The 22,858-nt window shown below is 35.6% G+C and overlaps 1 protein-coding gene across 1 annotated transcript in view; it reads left to right on the top strand.

The window, feature by feature from the left end:
* HERC1 (HECT and RLD domain containing E3 ubiquitin protein ligase family member 1) overlaps window positions 1-22,858 on the top strand; it is an 89,887-nt gene that overhangs the window by 51,242 nt on the left and 15,787 nt on the right. Inside the window, exons 39-60 of the mRNA XM_009273995.2 lie at window positions 333-493; window positions 2,084-2,200; window positions 2,376-2,607; window positions 3,796-3,920; window positions 4,181-4,401; window positions 5,642-5,910; window positions 6,774-6,826; window positions 8,076-8,276; window positions 8,902-9,076; window positions 9,808-10,078; window positions 10,991-11,204; window positions 12,020-12,225; window positions 12,800-12,927; window positions 14,757-14,884; window positions 16,128-16,328; window positions 17,192-17,322; window positions 18,382-18,581; window positions 19,064-19,178; window positions 19,734-19,880; window positions 20,417-20,518; window positions 21,812-21,985; window positions 22,294-22,587. Of these exons, the coding sequence (XP_009272270.1) occupies window positions 333-493; window positions 2,084-2,200; window positions 2,376-2,607; window positions 3,796-3,920; window positions 4,181-4,401; window positions 5,642-5,910; window positions 6,774-6,826; window positions 8,076-8,276; window positions 8,902-9,076; window positions 9,808-10,078; window positions 10,991-11,204; window positions 12,020-12,225; window positions 12,800-12,927; window positions 14,757-14,884; window positions 16,128-16,328; window positions 17,192-17,322; window positions 18,382-18,581; window positions 19,064-19,178; window positions 19,734-19,880; window positions 20,417-20,518; window positions 21,812-21,985; window positions 22,294-22,587 (3,865 nt within the window). The remainder of the gene's footprint in view (window positions 1-332; window positions 494-2,083; window positions 2,201-2,375; window positions 2,608-3,795; window positions 3,921-4,180; window positions 4,402-5,641; window positions 5,911-6,773; window positions 6,827-8,075; window positions 8,277-8,901; window positions 9,077-9,807; window positions 10,079-10,990; window positions 11,205-12,019; window positions 12,226-12,799; window positions 12,928-14,756; window positions 14,885-16,127; window positions 16,329-17,191; window positions 17,323-18,381; window positions 18,582-19,063; window positions 19,179-19,733; window positions 19,881-20,416; window positions 20,519-21,811; window positions 21,986-22,293; window positions 22,588-22,858) is intronic.

Below are 22,858 nucleotides of genomic sequence, written 5' to 3'. Positions count from 1 at the left end.
TGAACAAAGTGGGGAAATGGGAAGACTGTTTACTTCTCCTTTATCTCCTAGGACAGCTCTTGGTCTATGAGGGGTTTTTTTTAGGTGCATACTTAGAATTTGACTTCCAGGCAAAGGTAGTAGGAATGAGCTGTTCCAACAGGGAACTGTTGGAACTGTGTTCCAACTCATTTTCTACCCACCCCAATGTATGTATTGCACCTTACCCTTACACAACTCAATTGCTGTAAAGTATGACTTGCCAAGTGCACTTTAATTTGATGTTTTTCTTGTGTCAGACCTTTTTCAGCATAGCTCTTCTTAATATAAATGTATATTGTTCTTCTTTAAAGGCAAATGTTCTCCAGTTATCCTACTACAACTGTTCTTCCAGCACGACGTGCTCAGACTCCTCCAATATCATCTTTACCAACATCTCCTTCAGATGAAGTTGGAAGGAGACAAAGTTTGACTTCTCCTGATTCCCAGTCTGCGAGGCCTGCCAATCGTACAGGTAAACTTGTAGTCAATATAGATAGATATGTGGACAAGTTAGTAAATTCACAGAAGTTCAGTGTAGTCTTTTAAGACATTGAAAATCAATAGGGTTTCTTTTTAATGCAACCTAACATGCAAAGCATTGTTGAAAACATTTTAATGACTATCTTAGGACAAAAAGCTGTAGATTGTCTAGCTGTAGACTTTATCAAGCAAATGAAAATAGTTTTTAAAAGCTGTGGAATGGATTACAAACTACATGTATAAAATGAGAATGCAGTATAATTGGTAATTACTTCAAAATGTTACTTTGATTTGGGCTTGTTTCCTTGGTTATGTGCCACTGTTAAGTGCACTAATTTTCTAGCTTTTATTAGATCATATACCATGCAGAAAACAAGAATTGGCATATTTTGGTACATATACCAGTGTAGCTCCTTCCAATTAATCTTGTTTAATGAGATAGAAAGGGCTGTCCAACCTTCATGGGCTCCTCATGCTGCTGTCTGGAATCATGTGAAGGTAATGGGAGGCTTCTGTTCATAGAAGTTTTATTACTGCCTGCGCTGTACTACTCAAAACAGAAACTTGCTCTATTCCGGCGTACACGCAGAATGGAATAGCTAGGAGGCTGAGCAAATTGTTGCATGAGCATCTTGAGCTTCTAAAGAGCACAAATGATTATTGTGATGCAAAGGAGATAATACTAAAAAGAAAAATACAAGTCCGTATGTATGTGTTTTGTATTAAATGAATAGAAGAGACTGAGCTAAAGTATATTCTCAGTGCTGAGAAACAAAGTCCATGCTTTAAAATTCTGGACTGATACAACTTTTTATTCTTGCTCTCACATCCCTGCTATTAGTTGGGTCTTTCAGCGGTTTCATTTGTTGCATAGCAACTTGTCTGCTCGGTTTCGTGTATCTCTCTTTTTTTTTTTTTTTTTTTTTTTTTTCAAATGAGATTACTTGCTTCTAGTCACGATACTGTCTTTATAACGGTGTGTGTTAGTACATTGTTGATGCCTTCATTGATCAGACCTCACTTTTATGGCAAATGATAAGGAAACTGTGTTTTTTGGGCAGTAACTGACCTTTTTAGAGTCCCTTGAAAGACTCTTTGCACAGAAATATAGCCATCATCTGCAAAGAGATTTTTCAGATGTGTCACCAGCTTAGTTGAGATCTCTTTCTGTACCTTAAGAGGAATGTGTATTGGTGTGATGTCATAACATTTGGGAATTTTGATGATTCAGACACGGATAACTTAATCTAGTCTACCTAAATATAAATCAAATAGATAATTTTATACAGTTTTAAATGGAAATAAACTTCTTAGAAATACCTTAAAAGAAATAGTTCTTTGAATATCATCAGTATCCTACTTAATTAAACAGACGCTTACATAATATATATGTTACTAATAAGAATGAGCACCCTCTGGTTTCATTACAGAAAGTATCCTACTTTGTGGAAAGTAGTAGAGAGGAAAGTTGTTAAGGGCAATTACTCCCTTATTTGAAGCTAATATATCAAAGTAAGGTCTAGTAAAGTAACACTAAAGAAAGATTTATGCACTTTACATTTAACATTTTCTGTCTTTTAAGCTTTGTCTGATCCAAGCAGCCGACTTTCAACATCCCCTCCTCCTCCTGCCATTGCTGTTCCATTGTTAGAAATGGGGTTCTCCCTCAGGCAAATTGCAAAAGCTATGGAAGCTACAGGTAATCTATAACTATAATAGCAGTTTAAACTGAAAAATTAGATAAATATGAAACACTTTTTTTTCCAATGGAATACTTCAATTTTTTTTCCCATGAATGGTTATAGAACTTAAAAATTATTTTTTCACCATCAATGATATAATACAATTCTGAAGTGTGATTTTCCTGCTTTCAGGTGCCAGAGGAGAAGCAGATGCACAGAATATCACAGTGCTGGCCATGTGGATGATAGAGCACCCTGGAAATGAAGATGATGAAGAGCCCCAATCAGAAGGGACTGCAGATTCACGACATGGGACAATAGTCTCTGGAAGTGGTGGAAAATCTGGTGATCATTGTTATTTACAGTCACCAGGTGATATCCCTTCTGCTGATGCCACTGAAATGGAGGAAGGCTTTAGTGAGAGGTAGAGTGTAGTTTTCTTCTAATTGCTTGTAATCTGTTGCTGAAACTAAAAATCTCACAAGTTCATTGTTGCTGACAGGACATTACTTTGTAATACCACTTTTGAATTTTGTTACAACATGAGTAAAAGCAAAGATGCAATGAAATTAGGTGTACATGGTGCATTTATTTTCCAGTACTGTTTGTGCACAGAACTGGGGAAGACTGTAACTGAGCATCCTTCCTTCAAAAAAAAAGAGGAAGGAGGAACGAAAAAAATGAGGGCATACAGCTTACATTTTACCTAGAAGACCTAGTAATAAAGCAAAATTTCATTGGAGGTTTTTTTTTTTTCTTCAGTGTATTCATGAACAGGTATTTTTCTACATTTTTCTTTTTAAATGAATTCTTGGTTTGTCCAGAGAGGATGAAACTGAATTGAAGTTTACATTCTCAGTCACCTTTACAACCTTAGATCTAAACTATCTATTAAACAAGGAGGAAAGGTGGTTGGTTTTCTTTTGTTTTTAATCCTAAAAGTAGTGGTTATATTTTTAGTGACATCTATTAGGAATCATACTAATGATCATACATAGCTTTTTTGTTTATAGGGAGGATGACAATTACAAGATGTATTTTGAGAACACTTGTTCAGATTCCTTGATCCTACTGAGAAATGCATTTTTAAGTTTCCCCAGTTACTTTGTCCCAGGTAAACTGTCATTTCACGGACAACTCACAGATTTCAGTTGGGAGAAATAAACTAAGCAACAAGTGTTACTAAGTAACTGAAACTCATGTTTTGCAAAATATTTTGGGCAAAAGAGGGAATGACTGAGGCAGCAACAAGAGAAATGTTGATTTTATTTCTTTTATAAAGGAGAAGAAACCTACTTCGAGCTGTAGTTAACATTGACAGCATAAAATGAGTGCTCTCCTGAAATTTCTACAATGCTTAGGCACTATAGAAACATTGAATAGGTGTTGACATTGCTGCATCTAATTTGTTTGAGGTAAATCTCACAGTCAAAAAGACAGTAAATACATGGAACGGAAAATTCTTGAATTCCAAATTCCCTTTTTTCCTTCTGTGAAAGAAAGAAAGAAAAAAACAATGCCAATAAATATGATCTTAGTATTTTTCCTTATTTACTGTATGTGGCTGTTTAAAACTTGGTTTGATTTACCTGTAAATTACAAATCCTTGTAGCCCTGATAATATGGATCATGTGGATAATGCAGCTTCTGCAAGTGGACCTCCTTCTAGAAGTCGGTCAGCTGTAACGAGAAGACACAAATTTGATTTAGCTGCCCGAACATTGCTAGCACGTGCTGGTAAGTATACTGAAAGACTTCCAAGGTCTTTGCTTATGCAGTAAATGAAGAGGAGGGGGATTGGTACTTAGCATGAAAGTTACAAAACTCTCCTTCACATATGTGTATCAGTGTATATTTGAGAGTTTTATGTAGTAATAAGTAGATTATGTTTAGCAGAAGAGTTAAAAACAAAGCAAAAGGAAGTTGAAAGTATAGTCATCTTTACTACATGCAAAATAAAAGTACTACTTTTTTTTTTTTTTTTTTTTTTACTTGAGCGGGATTATACCGCTCTGTACAGGCCCACAGGAATCAGAGTCGAAGAGAAGGGATATCTTTGCAGCAAGATCCAGGGGCGCTTTATGACTTCAACTTGGATGAGGAGTTGGAAATTGACCTTGATGATGAAGCAATGGAAGCTATGTTTGGGCAAGACCTGGCTAGTGATAATGATATTCTGGGAATGTGGATCCCAGAGGTATTGGATTGGCCTACCTGGGTGTGTGTGACTGCAGCGGGGGCTGCTTTAACTTACTGCTTTTTGCATGTTCATATTTTTAAATTTAAAGTAACGCGCGTATGCTTATAGCCTGTTTGAAAATATCTTACTAAATGCCAGCAATCCTTAAAATCTTCTTGTATTCTGTAGCTTCGCTTTTAGATTAAGAATAGTGCTTTCTTGTGTTTCTTGCTCTGCACTTCTACATGTACATAGTTTTTCTTCTACCTCCCCTGAAAGATGAGAACAGAACCAGTATAGTTGTTGTTTTGATGATACCACTTAAAAATCAAGTAGGTGTTCCAGATTGCTTAGCTGTGTGGGATAACAAACACGGTTGTAAATGTTTGTTCTATTTAAAATAATAATAATAATAAATAATAATAATAATAATATATCTGATCTGTAGCAACATAATTTGCACTTAAATCGGTTTTTCTTAATTTAGTCATGTCATGTATTTAATTCTCTGGGAAGGATATGGTGACAGTCCTCACTCAACTGTTGTATATCCCACTAAAAATACATTTGAGGTGGAAAAGAAATATCACAACAGCAGCTTGTTAATCTTTGGATTATCCATGTCAAATTAGACAAGCAACCCGCAAGACTGAGCTTTTGTCTCCTAATTACGATGTTACCTGACTCTGATATGGAAGCAAGTTTCAGTATGCATATTGAATTTTTCAGGGAGCTTGTTTCACTGGAACACCACAATGAAATTACTGACTTAGGACAGAAATGTAATTATAGAAAAATGAACTTTATATTCAGAGAAAACCTTGGAATTTATTGACACAAATGATAATTATTGTTGCTCAGTAAACGTAAAGTCCGTTTGAAAAAAAAAAAAAAAGGATTGTTTTTTCTTTGTTGGATGTCTAGTCAAGTTCTGAGGAGAACCAGATAACTTAAAGATAGCATTGAATGTGAACTAATTGTTATATGTGAAAAGTTACACCGTAAAGAATTTTGAGTCAGATCCGAAATGAAGTAGGAAAACCTCATCCTCTGAAACTTTACTTCCAAATGTTTTTCCTGTTCTGAGATAGTCTGCTCCTCATTATGTCATAAATTGTCTATTTCTGCTTTGCTTTTGTGCAAGTTAACCATATAAATATCACTCTGTGTGTGTAACAGAAATGGGCAGGAACATCCACCTAAGAATATTGGCGTATTTTATATCTAATATGAAGACATTTCTTCTGTACAAATAACATGTGAAAATCTTACTATGCAGCATGTTTGTGAATCTGAAGACAGAGAAGAAGTAGTGGTTTGTGAACTGTGTGAATCCAGTGTTGTCAGCTTCAATCAACACATGAAAAGAAACCACCCAGGCTGTGGTCGTAGTGCAAATCGCCAGGGCTATCGTAGCAATGGTTCTTATGTAGATGGATGGTTTGGTGGTGAATGTGGAAGTGGAAATCCTTACTATTTATTGTGCGGCATCTGCAGAGAGAAATACTTAGCCCTGAAGAGTAAATCTAAAACGTCAACTTCTGAAAGGTACAGCAGTACAAGTTGGTGGAATACTCTGTGTAAAGAAAGGAAACAACTTAAAAATGTTTACTAGCATCAGCATTTTAAGAATTTGGTTGAAGAAATTAAAATTCCTAGCAGAATTTGTCTTTATTTTAACTGAGGCTTAAAATTGTTCTCTGTATTCAACAAATGCATATTTAGAAAAAAGGTTGTCTTGATATTTCTATTTTTTAAATGAAAAACAAGGAATTATTTCTTGGGATGTTGCCTACTCTTGTTGACTTTTGAAAGCTTCCTTTTTCAATTTTGTCTGACAATTCCAGTATTTTTTGTGGGCCTTTCTCACATTGGTGCTTCCCCCCTCCACAGGTACAGCAGTACAAGTTGGTGGAATACTCTGTGTAAAGAAAGGAAACAACTTAAAAATGTTTACTAGCATCAGCATTTTAAGAATTTGGTTGAAGAAATTAAAATTCCTAGCAGAATTTGTCTTTATTTTAACTGAGGCTTAAAATTGTTCTCTGTATTCAACAAATGCATATTTAGAAAAAAGGTTGTCTTGATATTCCTATTTTTTAATTGAAAAACAAGGAATTATTTCTTGGGATGTTGCCTACTCTTGTTGACTTTGAAAGCTTCCCTTTTTCAATTTTGTCTGACAATTCCAGTATTTTTTGTGGGCCTTTCTCACATTGGTGCTTCCCCCCTCCACAGACACTTTTAGAAGCCCTTTTATTTATCTCTCTGTTACTAGCCATTTCCAGAAATCATATATACATTGACCTAACAGTAAAGTAACTTAATAGTAAACCAAGTTTGAAATTATTATGCATATATGTAAATTATTGGATCCATTCTGTTATTTCCTTTGTTATTTTTTCATACAGGTACAAAGGCCAGGCTCCTGATTTAATAGGTAAACAAGACAGTGTCTATGAAGGTATGTTTTTAAGTTGCTGAAGATACTAAATACTTCGCACTTGCACAGTGTTTTATTTTTCTATAAAGGTACTTCCATGCAAATAAACCTGTCATGAAACTGTTCATGAAGGTATACTTTAAAATCTTCTTCAGACTACATGTAGTATTTTAATATTTTTTTTAGTTCAAATGGGAAAAAAATCAGTGACATTTTTTCCCATGTCTTTCATTTAAGTAGCTGAAATGGCAAATACTTAACTTTGGGTGATAAGGTATTGTGGGTAGATGTTACATCCAGAACTGCACATACAGAGCCTTATGTTCAAATACATTTCTTCAGCTGCCTTTGTAGGAGAAGTTAATTAGCATAAGTTAGAGTCTCAAAAGTCTGCCATTAGGCTTATTCTTTTTCTACCTTTGTACTAGCTGAGAGTGTCCTGAGGATGGCTTTCACTTTAAACAGATTATTTCTAGTGATTGTAGAAAACCTTTCCCGGATGATTCTTTGATTCTGGACCTTTCTGTAGCTTGTATGATCGCGATTGTATGATTTACCATGTTTGTCTATTTAAGAGTAAATGAGTACTCCAGAACTTAACAGCAAGTCTATCTTCCAATAGATAAAAGGTGTTCAGATTCTACTGTACGGGGAGTGAGATAGAGCGGGAGGGATCAGTAAATTAAGTTGACTCCTGTGTAAATGGTTGGGAAATGAATGGAATGCACAACTGAATTGCAATTATAGTGCTTTTTTTCTCTCCCACCCCCACCCCTCCTGGGAAGGAAAAGCAAAAGCCTGGGTGTACAATTATGACCTAAGAACTCGTGCATACTTTTTTGATAAATATGAAGACCAGAAATTTCTAGTATCTGTCTTTACTACTGAGTCCTTTGGAATATGCACCTGTTATCATGTTTTAAAGCACAATTGTATGTCTACGCTTTTCACTATATTCCAGGTTTTGGAGTTGTCTTGTGCTAGATGTGATGACCTCTCATTTCTGTGTTTTAAAAAACCAGCTAGTTTGATGCTTCAGAGAATCTTCCATGAAACTTCTCTGCAGTAGAAATAAAGATCAAATTTAATGGAGAGGGGCAAGAGCGGGGTTTTGTTTTGTCTATGTCAACATCAGAACATGAGTTTTTAAGACTACTATGTTGTAGATTACAATCCACCTTTTATACCCTGTATTGTTTTTTTAATTAATTGAAATTATTTAGTATTTCAGCTTTTGTAACCAAGTGTAATTATATTTCTCCAATTCTAGAAGACTGGGATATGTTAGATGTAGACGAAGATGAAAAGCTGACAGGAGAGGAGGAGTTTGAATTACTGGCTGGACCTCTTGGGTTAAACGATCGACGTATTGTACCTGAACCTGTACAGTTCCCTGACAGTGACCCTCTGGGTGCTTCAGTTGCAATGGTGACAGCCACCAACAGTATGGAAGAAACATTGATGCAAATAGGTAAATTTGAAATGAGTTTCATTCAAAGAAAAATACCTCCCCTTTGGTGTGATTTTTATAGGGGCAATGCAGAAATATTTTGACAGTCTTTCCTGCCTCCCACCATGAGGAAGTGAAGACAGGGTTCTAAATTGTCCTTTTATTATAGGGAGTTAGACAGAGCAATGTGAGGCATTTATATTGGCAGAAGGCTTGAAGCTTTGATTTACTAATAAAACTGTGACCGTAGTCCTACAGTGGATGCCACTAGCATGTTTTGCAGAACTCAAAGATGGATTCATGGATTTAAGTTGGGACTTACTGACCAGCCTACTGAAATGCAGGATCAATATGTAAGTTTGTAGGCCCCTCTAATGGAAAAGGGAAACAGAGGAATTAACATTAACTTGAGTATTGTCAAGTTGTGCTCATCTATCTTTGAAAATAAGGAATAATTAAATTATGGAGTGTATTTCAGGAATGTGTTTTCCTCTCAGTCATTATCACTATAGTTCTGTATGTATGAAATGTTGAAAAATTAATGAGTAATTTGCAAACTTAGGCCAAATTTGCTGCTGTGCTTATTACTATATGATAATGTTTTGTTTTTCTTTAAACACTAATGCAAATCATCATTATTTCCAAGGCTGTCATGGCTCTATAGAAAAAAGTTCTTCTGGCAGGATAACCTTAGGAGAACAAGCAGCTGCCCTAGTAAATCCACATGACCGTGTTATGGCTCTAAGAAGAGTGACGGCTGCCGCCCAAGTCCTCCTTGCAAGAACTATGGTTATGAGAGCGCTCTCGCTTTTGTCTGTCAGGTTTGTGGCATCCTTGGCAACACTTCCACCTTTCCATTTGGAACCAGTTATCAAGTTATGTTTGATAGGGATGCAGTTTTAAGCTATTTGGGAAAGTGATTCCATTTTATATACTTACATCATACTATTAAGAGAAAAAGTTCTGTTGATTTTGTTCTTTTGAACCCCATCTTCAAACTTTATGAAATAAAATTCTACATCTCATATGAAAAGTGGACTCCAGTAGTATTAGCCATTCGGAACATAAAGATGCTGTGTTTGTTAGTGAGTTTTTGTTCAAGGCAAGTATTACAACTTAGGGGTAAACATTAGAGGAAAGAAGATGAAGTGAAGGAGTTGATGGGATATGAGGATTTAAAAACTGGCTTTGTACAAGATACCTGTGCAACTATGAAGACATTGCAGAGATCTGACATGTACATGTGCATACTGTCATAGCATAACTCTAAACATGAATTATCCATATAACTTTGTTTATGAGTGATTCCAGGGAAACTCATGGGTTTTTGCTAGAGCAAGTCTATAATGTGTTTTTGTCTTCAGCTTAAAAGAAAAGGAGTGGAGGGGCTGCAGCTTCATTTCTCTTCTTCCCCTTCCCCCTGCATGGTAGCAATGTCCAGCTAATCAAATAGGCAGTGTTCACTAATGGTTTGGGAATAGTTTTATCCAAACATAACTTTCTTTTAAAATGCACTAACAAAACCAAGAGCATTTATGTTCATTTTTGACAGTGGTTCCAGTTGTAGCCTGGCAGCTGGTCTTGAATCCTTGGGATTAACAGATATCAGAACTTTGGTTCGTTTAATGTGCCTCGCTGCAGCAGGGAGAGCAGGCCTCTCCACAAGTCCATCCACTGTGTCAAGTTCAACAGAGCGATCTAGAGGAATACACAGCAAAACAAGCAAGCCTATATCTTGTCTTGCCTATCTGAGTACAGCAGTAGGCTGTTTGGCGTCAAACACTCCTAGTGCTGCAAAACTGCTTGTACAGTTATGTACGCAGGTAGGACTGTTATTTCAACATAAATATTTATATTAAACTACTTACACATGAGATGAAGCAATTGATTTTGTACATATTGATAATTTGTGCTTTTATCTTCTGAACTGTGATGAGTGCCCTCAGTTTGAGGATATCCTTAGAGTTCTTGCTTATGGCTTTGCACAAAGGGTATGTTTTATTGTTGGTAAAAAGCAAGTAACTTTTTTTTTGCTGAGTTCTCTTTTCAAGTGGAGTAAAATGGATGTGGTTTTTGTATTGATAGGGTTTTTCTGTTAAAGTTTTGGGTTTTTTAATTGAGTCAACTCTGTGTGGAACACAGATTGTTTACATTTGGAAAGAGATGACCTACAGCTGTGGACATGCAGCAGGATTTCATATGTATCAGGAAACTTCTAAGCAATCAGAGTAATTGTTCTGTTCTTCTGAGTTTGAAATACAATTGTGTGAAATACGAGTGTTGGATGGGATAATGCATTTTATTATGTGTTACTGCTTTTTATCCTGCCACCAGGTGCATAACTTTATAAGAAGTTCTTCTATAAGCTCCTTAGTTCTTGCTGGTATTCTTGGTTATTTGGTACTTTTTTTTCTTTTCTTTTTTTCTTTTTCTTTTTTTTTCCCCCCCTTCTAATCCCTGGATCTGGATAGTTGATTCCATTAAGACCAGGTATTCCCCAGGGCAGAACTTAAATTCCATATTGTACATGATCTTTGCCTGCTAAAATAAAAGTGGTTGGGAGCTGAGAATTTTTGAAAAAAAATTGAAGATCTTTAAAACTCTGCATGATTTGTTCAACTAAAAATGTTTTCCAAAATTGATTTTTCTGTTTATTCAGGTTTTATTGTCTTTTTAATTATTTGTTTTTATCTGTTTATTTTGGTTATTTATTGTCTTTAATTATTTGTTTTTAGAATTTGATTTCTGCGGCAACTGGTGTAAACTTGACAACAGTTGATGATCCAATTCAGCGAAAATTTTTGCCAAGTTTTTTAAGAGGAATTGCAGAAGAAAACAAACTTGTCACATCTCCGAATTTTGTGGTTACTCAAGCACTTGTAGCATTGTTGGCAGACAAAGGGGCCAAACTGAGGCCAAATTATGATAAAGCAGAAATTGAAAAGAAAGGTTTGAAATAGCTTTGTTCTTAAATGTTAATTATTAAATCTTCAATTCCTCATTTGTATTTAAGGAGACACTTCCTAGACTAATGTATAAATAAATATACTCTCAAAAATGTACAAAACTTGTTTTAATCAAAGTAATCTTATAGTTTAGTACACAGATTTTACTTAGAAATATGATGTTATTACATAGTTGCATCTTTTGCCACTTGAAAAAAAAAATCTGAACGTGTGTGTATTCAAAGCCATATAGCTAAGACATTCAGCCTCGGTTATGTCATCTAATGAAATTAAGGGGAATAAGAGTTGACTACTGCCACAGAAGTACTGTTCTGTCTCTGACACAGAAAGTTGTGCTGCCTCTGCTGTGGGAGGTCAGGGAGCCAAAAAGCAACTGCTGTGCCTCAACACCAGGCTGTTGCTGTGTCAAAGGGAGGGAAGGACATAGCAATGACAGCAGTTTATCTCTGTCAGAGGAGGCATTTTCCTGTTCAGAAAGCACTTGCTCTTTGAACAACTGTTTTCCATATGGTAGGAATAAGACTATTCGTAATTCCATTCTTAAGGGGGTTTTGTGAAATTTTAAAGGGGGTTATTTTTCTCTTAGTATCAGAAGAGTGTTTTTTCTAATAGTTAACATGATTGCAATGATCTTATAAGATGTTTGTTAATCTCTTTTTTTCTGGAAATTATGGCTAATGCTGTGTTCATTTGTGTAATTCTGTTTGGTACTCATCTAGGCATCATCTCATTGTTTTGTCTAAGCAGGTTTAATTGCCCATTTGTATGCCCATCCTTCCTATGATCCTTCTGCTGTAGGCCCTCTGGAGCTGGCTAATGCACTAGCAGCTTGCTGCCTTTCTTCAAGGTTATCTTCACAACATAGGCAGTGGGCTGCTCAACAGCTGGTGCGAACTCTTGCAGCACATGATCGAGATAATCAAACTATTCCTCAGACCCTCGCTGATATGGGGGGAGACTTACGAAAATGTTCCTTCATAAAATTAGAGGCTCATCAGAACAGGGTAAGCATGATTTCTCCCAAAATTGCATGAATTTTAATACTTTTTTTTTGCAGAATACAGAAAAAGTAAAACACTACTATTTTACAAATACACTGACTGAAATTATTTCTCACAAGAAGTAGTTTTTTGGTGATAAAGTAAGTTATTGGTCGAGGGTACCTCTGATGCAGAAAAATGCTTAGCTGCTTTGAAGCTTCAGTTAAAGGGGACATGAAAGTGTTCTCACAGTACATGAAGTCAGCAGAATCACCCTAAATCTTTTCTTAGACTAGATCTTAATTTGCATTAATTTTTCTGTCATAGTAGTTAATGTCTTTGTCCAGTATTCTGTGCAACAGTGGCCTGCGGAGCATGGGTCTGAACAAAGTGTGGCATCCTTGTAAAGCATGCTTAATTACAGTACACAATACTGTAAAAGTAGAAAAGTGTATCTTGTTTTATTGTTACAATGTATTTCAATAATGTAGCTAATGCTCTGTCCCATTGGTTAATGTTTGCTTAATATTAGTGAACAAACATACCTAAGCTTTAGATTTAAATTCCAGTTTTGCCATGATTACTTTGGTATTTGTAGGTCATGACATGTGTTTGGTGCAATAAAAAGGGACTTTTGGCGACTAGTGGAAATGATGGCACCATTAGAGTGTGGAATGTTACAAAGAAGCAGTATTCATTGCAGCAAACGTGTGTGCTCAACAAGCTGTAAGTTGATTCTTTATAGTAGTCATATATTTAATTTAAGCTGTAATTGTGCAAGATAATGAAAAGAGCCAACCCTGCAATATCTCCTGCACAGACATTCTCTCACTTTTTCTCTGGGACTGTTGCTGTGTTTATGGCATGCAAAGTAAATTAAATAGCTTAAAACTGAAAACAGAACTTAAATATCAAGCTGATAAGAGTCGGTGTAAAGAGATGGTGTTAAAGCTGTTTAAAGATATTCTTAATTAATTCATATAATGAGAAATGGGTAAAATAAAAACTGTAAGGGACTGTCATAAGAAAAAAATGTGAATATCCCTTCAGTGGGTTCCAGTGGACAGTTCCAGCATATAAGATGATAATTACGAGTGTGGTGATTTGAGTCAAGTGTGAAAAAAGAATTTGTGACTTCTGGGACTCAGGAACTGAGCGTAGTTCTTCTTCATGAGAGTATCTGGGAAGTACTTTTGTATCATTTGGATGTGTCCAAAAAAGAAGAAAGAAAAAGAAAAGATTAAAATCTAATTCTTTAGTACAGCTTAAGTGAGTTTAACTCAGAAGAATGAAGAAACAATAGTGAACTAGAAGGATGTTCCATGATGATTTCTTAGTGGTCGTTTTAGTTCTTGTTTGCTTGCTACTGTTAGATGCTGCCTTAAAAGGAATAAACGCAATGACGTAACTTGACTTCAGAAGGTAGTAATGAGAGCAGCATCTTCCTTTAACAGAGATCTTCTATTATTCATGTGTCAGAAAAGTGTGCTTCCTGTACAGTAGATTCAGAATTCAGTACTTTCATGGGCTTCACTGCTAACAATCTCAATATTGACTTTAAATACAAATGCAACACAATTCTATTTATATTCTTTATTGCAGTGGGTTAGTGCCAGTTCATCTTTAAAGGCAGAATTATTTTTTTTAGCCCTGAGAGATGAGCAGATGAAAAGGCATTGTCCCCTCTTTTTGATAGAATTATCTCCTCTTTCTGTGAGAATACTTTTTGTTTTTCTGAGTTCGGAGGAACATTATTTAAATGGTATTAGATTACTGTTCATAGTAATACAGTATTACTACCTGTTATGTTAACTTTTTACATTAATATTGTTACATGTGTTATGTTAGTAAGTTAATGTTGTTAGTAATAGTTACAACATCCCATTACCTGCTGTATTCACAAATTAAATGTCTCCTGCTTAAGCTAGAACACACCAAAGTTATGCCTCCTGTATCTTCAAAAATACAGGGGTGATACAGTATTTGGCCTACAATATGCATCCTGGCAATATTTTAGCCTTCATTTTCCTGTTACTAAAATCAGTAAAAACTGTGCCTGTCATGTATGACCTTAAGGGCAGTAAAACATACCAGTGGTCCCATTACAGTTGACTTTAAACTTTAAAATAGAATTTTAGAACAGTGTAACAACATTGTAACAGGAGGAAGAGTTTAAGCTAGAATTGAGAGCAAGATGTATCTCTTTCATTTCTTTTGTCCAATCTATTCTGTTTCATTTCATGACTTCCTAGAAAGTTTTGCCCTCACCAAAGATGTTAAATTTGAGATATAAATAGGTAAAGTTAAAGATAATTAAACTTATTTTTCTAATTGAAACCTAACTTCAAAGTTCTTACTGTGGAAATAACTTGTATCTCATTCTGTAATTTGAAGCAGTTTTAAATAGAACTATGAGCAGAAAAATTTATTATCTAAATCTGCAGTGATGGCAGGAGGACTCCAGATTTTAACTTAGATATTTCATTAATTCTATGTTTTCCTGTCTGCTTAAAGGAAATGCCCTTTTTTAATTGCATTATTCTATTCTATTGTAGAGAAGGTGATTCTGAAGAAAGTCTGGGATCACCCAGTGACCTTAGTTTGTCTCTTGTCTGTTGGAGCATCAGTGGCAAGTATCTGGCTGGAGCTACAGAAAAGATGGTGAACATATGGCAAGTCAATGGTATGCTCTTAGCTACCTGTGACACTTTATGATACAACGTATTTCTAGGGAAGCTGCTAAGTTATTGAATATTTGTTTACCCAAGTATTTAACTGTGTGTGCTCTCCAGTTTAAATGCCTACCATCTTCCATAATATCTTGTAAACCTACTTAATTAGAGGAAGGCACTAACTACAAATGGATGTGTGATTTACAATTAATTCAGTAGAAAACTGAGCAGCATATGAGTCCTTGTAGAATCAGAAGTGTTTAGGTGTGAGACTTGATCACTCTTAACAATTGTTGTCTGTAAATACTATCTTCCTATCATCTGCAAGAATTACCTTTCTGCATGCAACAGGGAGAATGTGAAAATTGACTGAAACAGATGGAGGGAAGGATTGCTGGAGTGATCAGCTAGATGGAATGTCTTCTAATGAGAGTAGAATGAGTGAGCTTGGTTTATTTATTTGAACAAAAGAGTCTTGGAGGAGGAAGCCTATAAATAAATAGATTAGGAAGATAAACTCTAGGAGAATCCCAGGGAGAAAAAGCAGCTATGTAAGCAAATGGATAGTACTGACACAAGAAGAAATGTAAATAAATTGGACATGAATAACTTCAAGGAAGTTTCTAATGTTCAAAAGATTGTGATCTCATATTTTATAAGGAAAAATAACACCTGGGGAAGAAATACTATAAAACGAATTAGCTAAATTTATGAGATTACATTGTGATGGAGAGGACTGAACCTGATCCAGGAAAGGCCCTTTCCAATTCCTTGGTTCAGTTTGTGAGCATCTTTAAGTGGATTCTCTTACATTTTTACTGTCATTTGTGCTGCAATTGACTAATCCAGCATAATACCTTTAGAACTCCTGTGAGAAGACGACTGTTAATCACTTTGTCATTTGTAATCTCTGAAACTTCATTCTGTTGTTTTGTGCTTATGAAAATCACCAGTTACACTGCCCATGTTAATAGACAGTCTGCAGGAAAAGTATAAATTTACTGAGTACCGAAGAATTTAGCTTCCTTCCTTAACAAAACTATGTAACTTGACTGATAATTGAGATTTGTTAGCTAGATTTTGTGTCTGCGTAGATTAGTGGACCATTGCTCTGTAGGCTTGTAACTTGCATGAATTTGTAGTATGTCCTAGTTCTAAATAGGATCTCTTCATATTTTGCCATGGAAAGTATTTTTGTTGTTTTCTTTTCTTTATGAAGATGAAGTAGTTTTAAAACACTTTTTGGGTTCCTAGGAGGAAAAGGATTATTAGATCTTCAGCCTCACTGGGTATCTGCTCTAGCTTGGCCAGAAGAAGGGCCAGCTGCAGCATGGACAGGAGATGCTCCAGAATTATTATTAATTGGTCGTATGGATGGATCTCTTGGTCTTATTGAAGTTGTAGATATTTCAACCATGCACCGGCTAGAACTGGAACACTGCTACAGAAAGGATGGTAGGTGACTGCATCAGTATTTAAGTAGAAATTAAAGTTATGAATCATCTTTTAAACCACCCCCCCCCCCCTTTTTTTTTTATTAAGCAAGTATATAATCTCAATTTTTTATTCTTGTTCATGGGATGTGACTTCTGGTACTTTACCTGCAAGTATCATTAACTTGCATTCATGGGAGGAGACAAGTCTGTGGGATCTCCATCTGCACCCTGATTCCCCTACAGCAGAGGCAAACAGTTTGTAGCAACCTAGTCAAATCCTGACATTCCTTGCCATCATATAAAATCAGTCTAGATTCCCTGCAGTGTCTGCTCTATCTACAGATAGCATGTAGTCAGTGTCATTTGAATTCCTTTGTAGTTCCAGTACCAGGGGACATCAAGTAGCACATCTTTGGTAGCATTGTGTGGTTTTGCATATTGCTTCTTCAAGAAATTTGCAGATTTTTTCGCAGAATCAAGTGAAGCAATATCTACATGCTAAGAAAGGCTCCAGTTGTTTTCAGTGCTTTTCTTAGAAGCATCCCTGTCTCAGATACATGTATAGGATTGAATCTACTTTTTTTCTTTTCCCTAGCATAGTTCTTTTCACCATGTCAGGAATATAAATTCAATTATTTTAATAAAAAGAAGAAGAATGAAAGAACTATTACAAAATAATCTCAACAGCTGTTGTTAGTGGCACTCAGTTTTAATTTTACTATACAAATTCAAGAAAATTTTCAGACCAAAAGTATCTTAAGTAACCTTGGTGGTGGGGGAAGTTGTTATGCACTTCATATTTTAGACAATTGCACTGCAAAAACCTCTTTGGCAGGAGTGAAGTTCAATTTAGTTTAATTTTTGTGTTGTCTGTTTACATAGTGTCTGTCACATGCCTTGCCTGGTTCAGTGAAGACAGACCATTTGCAGTTGGCTATTCAGATGGAAAATTGCTAATAGGAACAAAGGAACCACTTGAAAAAGGAGGAATCGTTCTAGTTGATGCACATAAGGTAGAGTTAGCCTTTTTAAAACTAATGTATAATTTTTGTAGGTAAAGATCTGTTTAAGCTATTTTCTGTATTTGAAAGCTACTTATAAAGTCAAGTGCAGATTATTTTAAGAACACATACCTATTTCTGATGCACATACTAAACACAATATATTTTAAAGGAACAGTGTACCAAATTTTTAAAAAAAAGTAAAAATAAATTTTACCGCCTTTTTTGCTATAGGAGATTGTGAAATCTATGTACATACAGTGACAGAAGTGTATTAAGGACACAGCTATGCGTGTCTGAATTTAAAAGACACTAGTTCTTTTATTTTGTAAAAGTGCTCATAATAAATTTTAATTTTGGTTATGTCACATGTTTTTGTAAAGCTTAAGTTCCTGTGCAAAGCAAAAGATGTTTTTCTAAATATGCAGCCACAAAGGTTTAGATCCTTTGCTTGGCTAATATGTAATAATAAGTCATTAATAGTCCATCAATTATTTGTTAGGCTAAGAGGAGAATTCCTCAAGTTTAGGTGTAGTAAAAGCATCTTGAGTGCTTCCATGAAGTGGTCTTGGTTTTTGAAGCATGGTAGTCACAGAAGTGAGCATGCTGTGACAATAAAACTATACTTGCCTTTTCCACTGTGGGCTGTTCTCCCTTCCTACCTCAGTTAGACTCAAAGCTGCATCTGGGCCATTGCCTAATATGTTTATGAACCATGTACCATTAGGTAATTCATACTACAATTTCATAATATAAAAAAAGAAGGAAAAATTGTCTACTTCTTTGGGGGAAAAAAAATTAAGAAATGTGTGCAATGAAAAGAGAACATTTTTTTTCTATGCTTTCCTTTTAGTTTCTCTTAGGAACCTAGGATTTTGTTTTAATTTGATAGTTCTGAAAAGTATCATTATGATTTCATAATTGCAACTCACTATCTCTGTAACAATTTATTTGAGAATAAAATGTTCTTTGTTATTAATGATTAAACATTACATTAGCTCTGAGAGTTAAATTTTCTCTGCTCTTACTGTGTTACTTCATACTGACTTTTAATTTTTTTAAATCCAATAGGATATGATTGTTAGTATGAAGTGGGATCCAACTGGTAAGATTCTCCTGACATGTGCCAAAGAAGAAACAGTGAAACTCTGGGGATATATGGGAGGATGTTGGAGACGTCTACATTCCCTGTCCCATCCAGCTCTTGTGAATGGCATTGCCTGGTGTGCTCTTCCAGGGAAAGGACCCAAGTTGCAGCTTTTACTAGCTACGTATGTAATTTTTTTTAAGTTGTTTTTATAGCTCTTTTGCAGATCTGTTCTACCAGTCTTTAGTGTCCAGAGCAAAGAAAAGTTTTGTCTTTTTTTAAATAACACTAATTCAAGTAAGACAGTTGTCATGAGATCCATAAGGCTTCAGAATTCAAATGGAAAGAGTGGCTCTGGTCGTGTTACCAGCTGTTTTCTCCATGCCATGAGACCTGTGTATGGTGGCCCTGCTTGGAATTTTTTTGTTTCATCCAAGTATTTTTTCTGAGAATATGGTGTTAGTAAAAATTGAAAAGCTACGGGGTGGGGGGAATAGGAAAAAATGCATTTATCCATTGGGAACATGTCTTTCATCTTTAGATTAATTGATACAATATAGTTTTATAGGAAGGCGGCAAACACTACTGATATTTTAACCAGACCACTGATATTTTGTTAGTTAATAAGTTTACTTTGTTTTTCTGATTTATTCTGACTTCCTGTAGAGGATGCCACAATGGTTTGGTGTGTGTCTGGATTGTTCCCCAGGACATAGTAATCACATTGCAGTCCAGCTCAACTTGCTCAGAAGGATGGTGGGACCAAGAAACAAGTGCCAAGGTAAAAGGAGTAAACTTGGTGTTTAAGAGATGCTCTTTGCTCCTTCTGAAATTGGGGGAGGAGAAGAGTGTGGGTGAGTTACTCAAATCTCAACATTTCCTGAGAGAAGACATTTGCTAAAAAAAAAAAGTTTATATTGCATTTGTATATGTGTAGGCATTTTCAGAACAGGAAATGAAAAATCACAGGTTTAAATGAATTTTATTTGGCTAAAGATTATATTTTGATCTGTTTATATTTTTTTAAAGTTGATAAATTTATACTAAAATTTAATAAGAGTTTAAAATTGTTTCTAGATAAACTTAAGTCAAGATTAATTTCACCTATGTAAATTGTAATGTCTTTAATGTTGATGGCGTTTTGTAAGGGGGGAAAAGATAATGTGATAAAGATATTTATAAAATATGATCATAGTATTGGTCTTTTTTATTATCTTACGAAGATTATCCCATCTCCACGGATAATCAGTATTTATTGCAGAATACAGAAGCTGTTACGCTATTCTGTTTTCTGTAAATAGTTCACAGTGTTCCATAACTATAAAATAATTTGCAGGATGGATACAGAAAAGCAGTAGAAGTCAAGTGTGTATTTCAACTGAGAGGACATATTACTCCTGTTCGGACTGTTGCATTCAGTCCTGATGGACTGGCATTAGTATCTGGTGGGCTTGGTGGTCTCATGAATATTTGGTCTTTACGGGTAAGATCATCTTTGATGTGGCATGATTCTTTTTTTAGTATGAGTATCTAAAATGGCCAAGGCATCAGACTAGCTTTCTCCCCCCCCCACCCCGTATGTTAGAAACATTAGAGAAAGCATGGTATAAAATAATGGTATAAAATTATAAATAATAAAGTATAAATTGAAATTGTACTTAACATTGAAAGTATTTTATATTTTGTGGTTCTACTATTGATTCATGCTGTAGGCTTGGTCATGTTAGGCTTTGCAGAACAAGCCACTCTCTCTTTATAGTTGGGAACAATATTCTCTTTGAGAACTTTTCCAAGAGTCAGATAATGTGGATTATTAAACACTTCTAAATCCTTAGTTATGTTATCTCCTTAGTATGATAAATATGCTAGATATTTTTTTGCTTTTAGTATAAATCTTTCAGTTTTTAGATAGTTATTGAACAGCTTGGGAGAGTGTCATCCCTTAGGAATGTGATTGTATGCATTTATACAGAAAAGTAGCTGTGTATACAGACTGACTCAAGATACTTCTTTCCCTAGGATGGTTCAGTATTACAGAGTGTTGTGATAGGTTCTGGAGCTATTCAGACTGCAGTATGGATACCTGAAGTTGGAGTAGCTGCTTGCTCTAACAGATCAAAGGTGACATTGTGTGTTAAAGTAATGTTCTTTCAAATTTTTTACTAAAAAAAAAATGCCATTTGTTTGTATTTTTCCTTCTTAGGAATGTGATTGTATGCATTTATACAGAAAAGTAGCTGTGTATACAGACTGACTCAAGATACTTCTTTCCCTAGGATGGTTCAGTATTACAGAGTGTTGTGATAGGTTCTGGAGCTATTCAGACTGCAGTATGGATACCTGAAGTTGGAGTAGCTGCTTGCTCTAACAGATCAAAGGTGACATTGTGTGTTAAAGTAATGTTCTTTCAAATTTTTTACTAAAAAAAAAATGCCATTTGTTTGTATTTTTCCTTTCTTTTCTTCTTCTTCTTTTTTTTTTTTTAGAAATATGCAGATAGAAATATCTATCTAACTCTGTTATATTTTCAAGACACATTGTTTTGGCTTTCAACTATCACCTGACCCTAAAAAGACTGGGTTTTTTTAATAGTATCCCATGTTTAATTTGGGGGGCAGGGTGGAATCCTTCTGAGCCGGTGGTTATAAAGGATGCTGCACACCGGTTACATCAGCTTATCTGTTTAATGACAGCAGCTGTAAATGGACAATGAAAATAGGCAGAAGACAGATTTTTTTTTTTTTCTTCTCCTTTATGCAGCATAAAGAAATGTTTCATTTCCCCCAGCAAATAAGATACTTCAGTGATCTAGATTAATCTAAAGCAGCCTCAACCTCAGAAATTTTTAAGGAGCAGCAGAATTTACTTCCGTATTTGCTGTGTCAGGAACTGCTGGCATCTGAACAGAAGTTTCATAACAGTTGATTATTCCAAAACGTGGTATTTTTTGTGAATGAAGATAAATATGGCACAAGTTATGACTCCTGTTAGTAGAGTCATGCTGCATGTGGTTCTAAGTATTTTGGGATTCTTTGAAAGTCTTTTCTGAATTCAGACCTAATATTGAAGGTCATATTACAAGGCAAATCCTAAACTAAGGATACACCTAAACTAAATACTAAACTAAGGTTACAGCATTCACTGAAATGAACTCTGCATATTACCATGTTTGTATTCTTCCTTGGAGTGGTAATTGTAGTGTCGCCATGGGAATGTGAGGAAGTGGCAAATGGAGATGGCTACTCCGTAGCATTTATCAGCAGATTATTCACCAACAGAGACAAAAATGTTTGAGCTTGTGTGTTTTCTGGCCCCTATGGAATCTAAGCTAATTGGTGAAAAATCAATGGAACCAAATAATCCTGCTTTATGAATTTTTAATTTCTAATGTGTCTTGTGACTGCTCTTAAACAGGATGTGTTGGTAGTGAACTGTACATCAGAGTGGATATCTTCCAATCACGTCCTTGCAACATGTAGGACTGCACTGAAACAGCAAGGAGTTCTGGGATTAAATATGGCTCCTTGCATGCGAGCTTTCTTGGAACGTTTGCCAATAATGCTTCAGGAACAGTACGCTTACGAAAAGGTAAGAAGAGCTAATGCGAACATTTAAAATTCATGTCTGACATGGGGTCACTGTTTGAATCTCAGCTGGTTTCAGTCTTTCACCACAGAGAACCCAGAAGACTTTCCTACATCCTGTTTGCAAATGTCTTTCTCAAAGCTAATAGTCTCCTAATTTGAGAATATTTAAAATATTAGAAAAACTTTGATTAAGCATGGAGGAAATTTTTCTACAGGACTAACTTTGAAGGACTCTTATTTCTGAGTTGATTAATATATATTTCTAACATTGCATGTTCAATTTCTCTCTCCCACTCCCCTCCCCTTTAGCCCCATGTTGTTTGTGGAGACCATCTTGTTCATAGTCCTTATATGCAGTGCTTGGCATCACTCGCTGTGGGCCTTCACCTCGATCAGCTCTTGTGCAATCCTCCGGTACCACCTCATCACCAGAACTGCCTCCCTGATCCTTCAGCCTGGAATCCCACAGAATGGGCCTGGCTAGAGTGTTTCTCTACTACCATAAAAGCTGCTGAAGCCCTGGCCAAGGGAGCGCAGTTCCCAGAATCCTTTACTGTTCCGGACCTGGAGCCTGTTCCAGAGGATGAGCTTACTCTCTTAATGGTAATATGTGCTGTATTGTCTCAACAGTGAAGCACGTTGTTATTGAGCATATGGTATGATGCAGTTAACAACTCTGAAATGTAAAGATTTATATTCATTAACATAAGCACCAGCAATAAGTGTAAGTTTATTTTTTTAATTAACTGGTTAGAACATACTGTAAGGATTGCTGCCTGTGTGTGTTGTCATGAGCGCAAATCAGTTGCACATTAAAAAAGAAAACAAAAAACAACCCAAAACTATGACAGTAATTTTCGTATGTGATAGGCAA

Source organism: Aptenodytes forsteri, unplaced genomic scaffold (assembly GCF_000699145.1).
Source record: "Aptenodytes forsteri isolate BGI_AS27 unplaced genomic scaffold, ASM69914v1 Scaffold239, whole genome shotgun sequence".
NCBI lineage: Eukaryota > Metazoa > Chordata > Aves > Sphenisciformes > Spheniscidae > Aptenodytes > Aptenodytes forsteri.
This window is presented reverse-complemented; position numbering and strand designations above follow the sequence as displayed.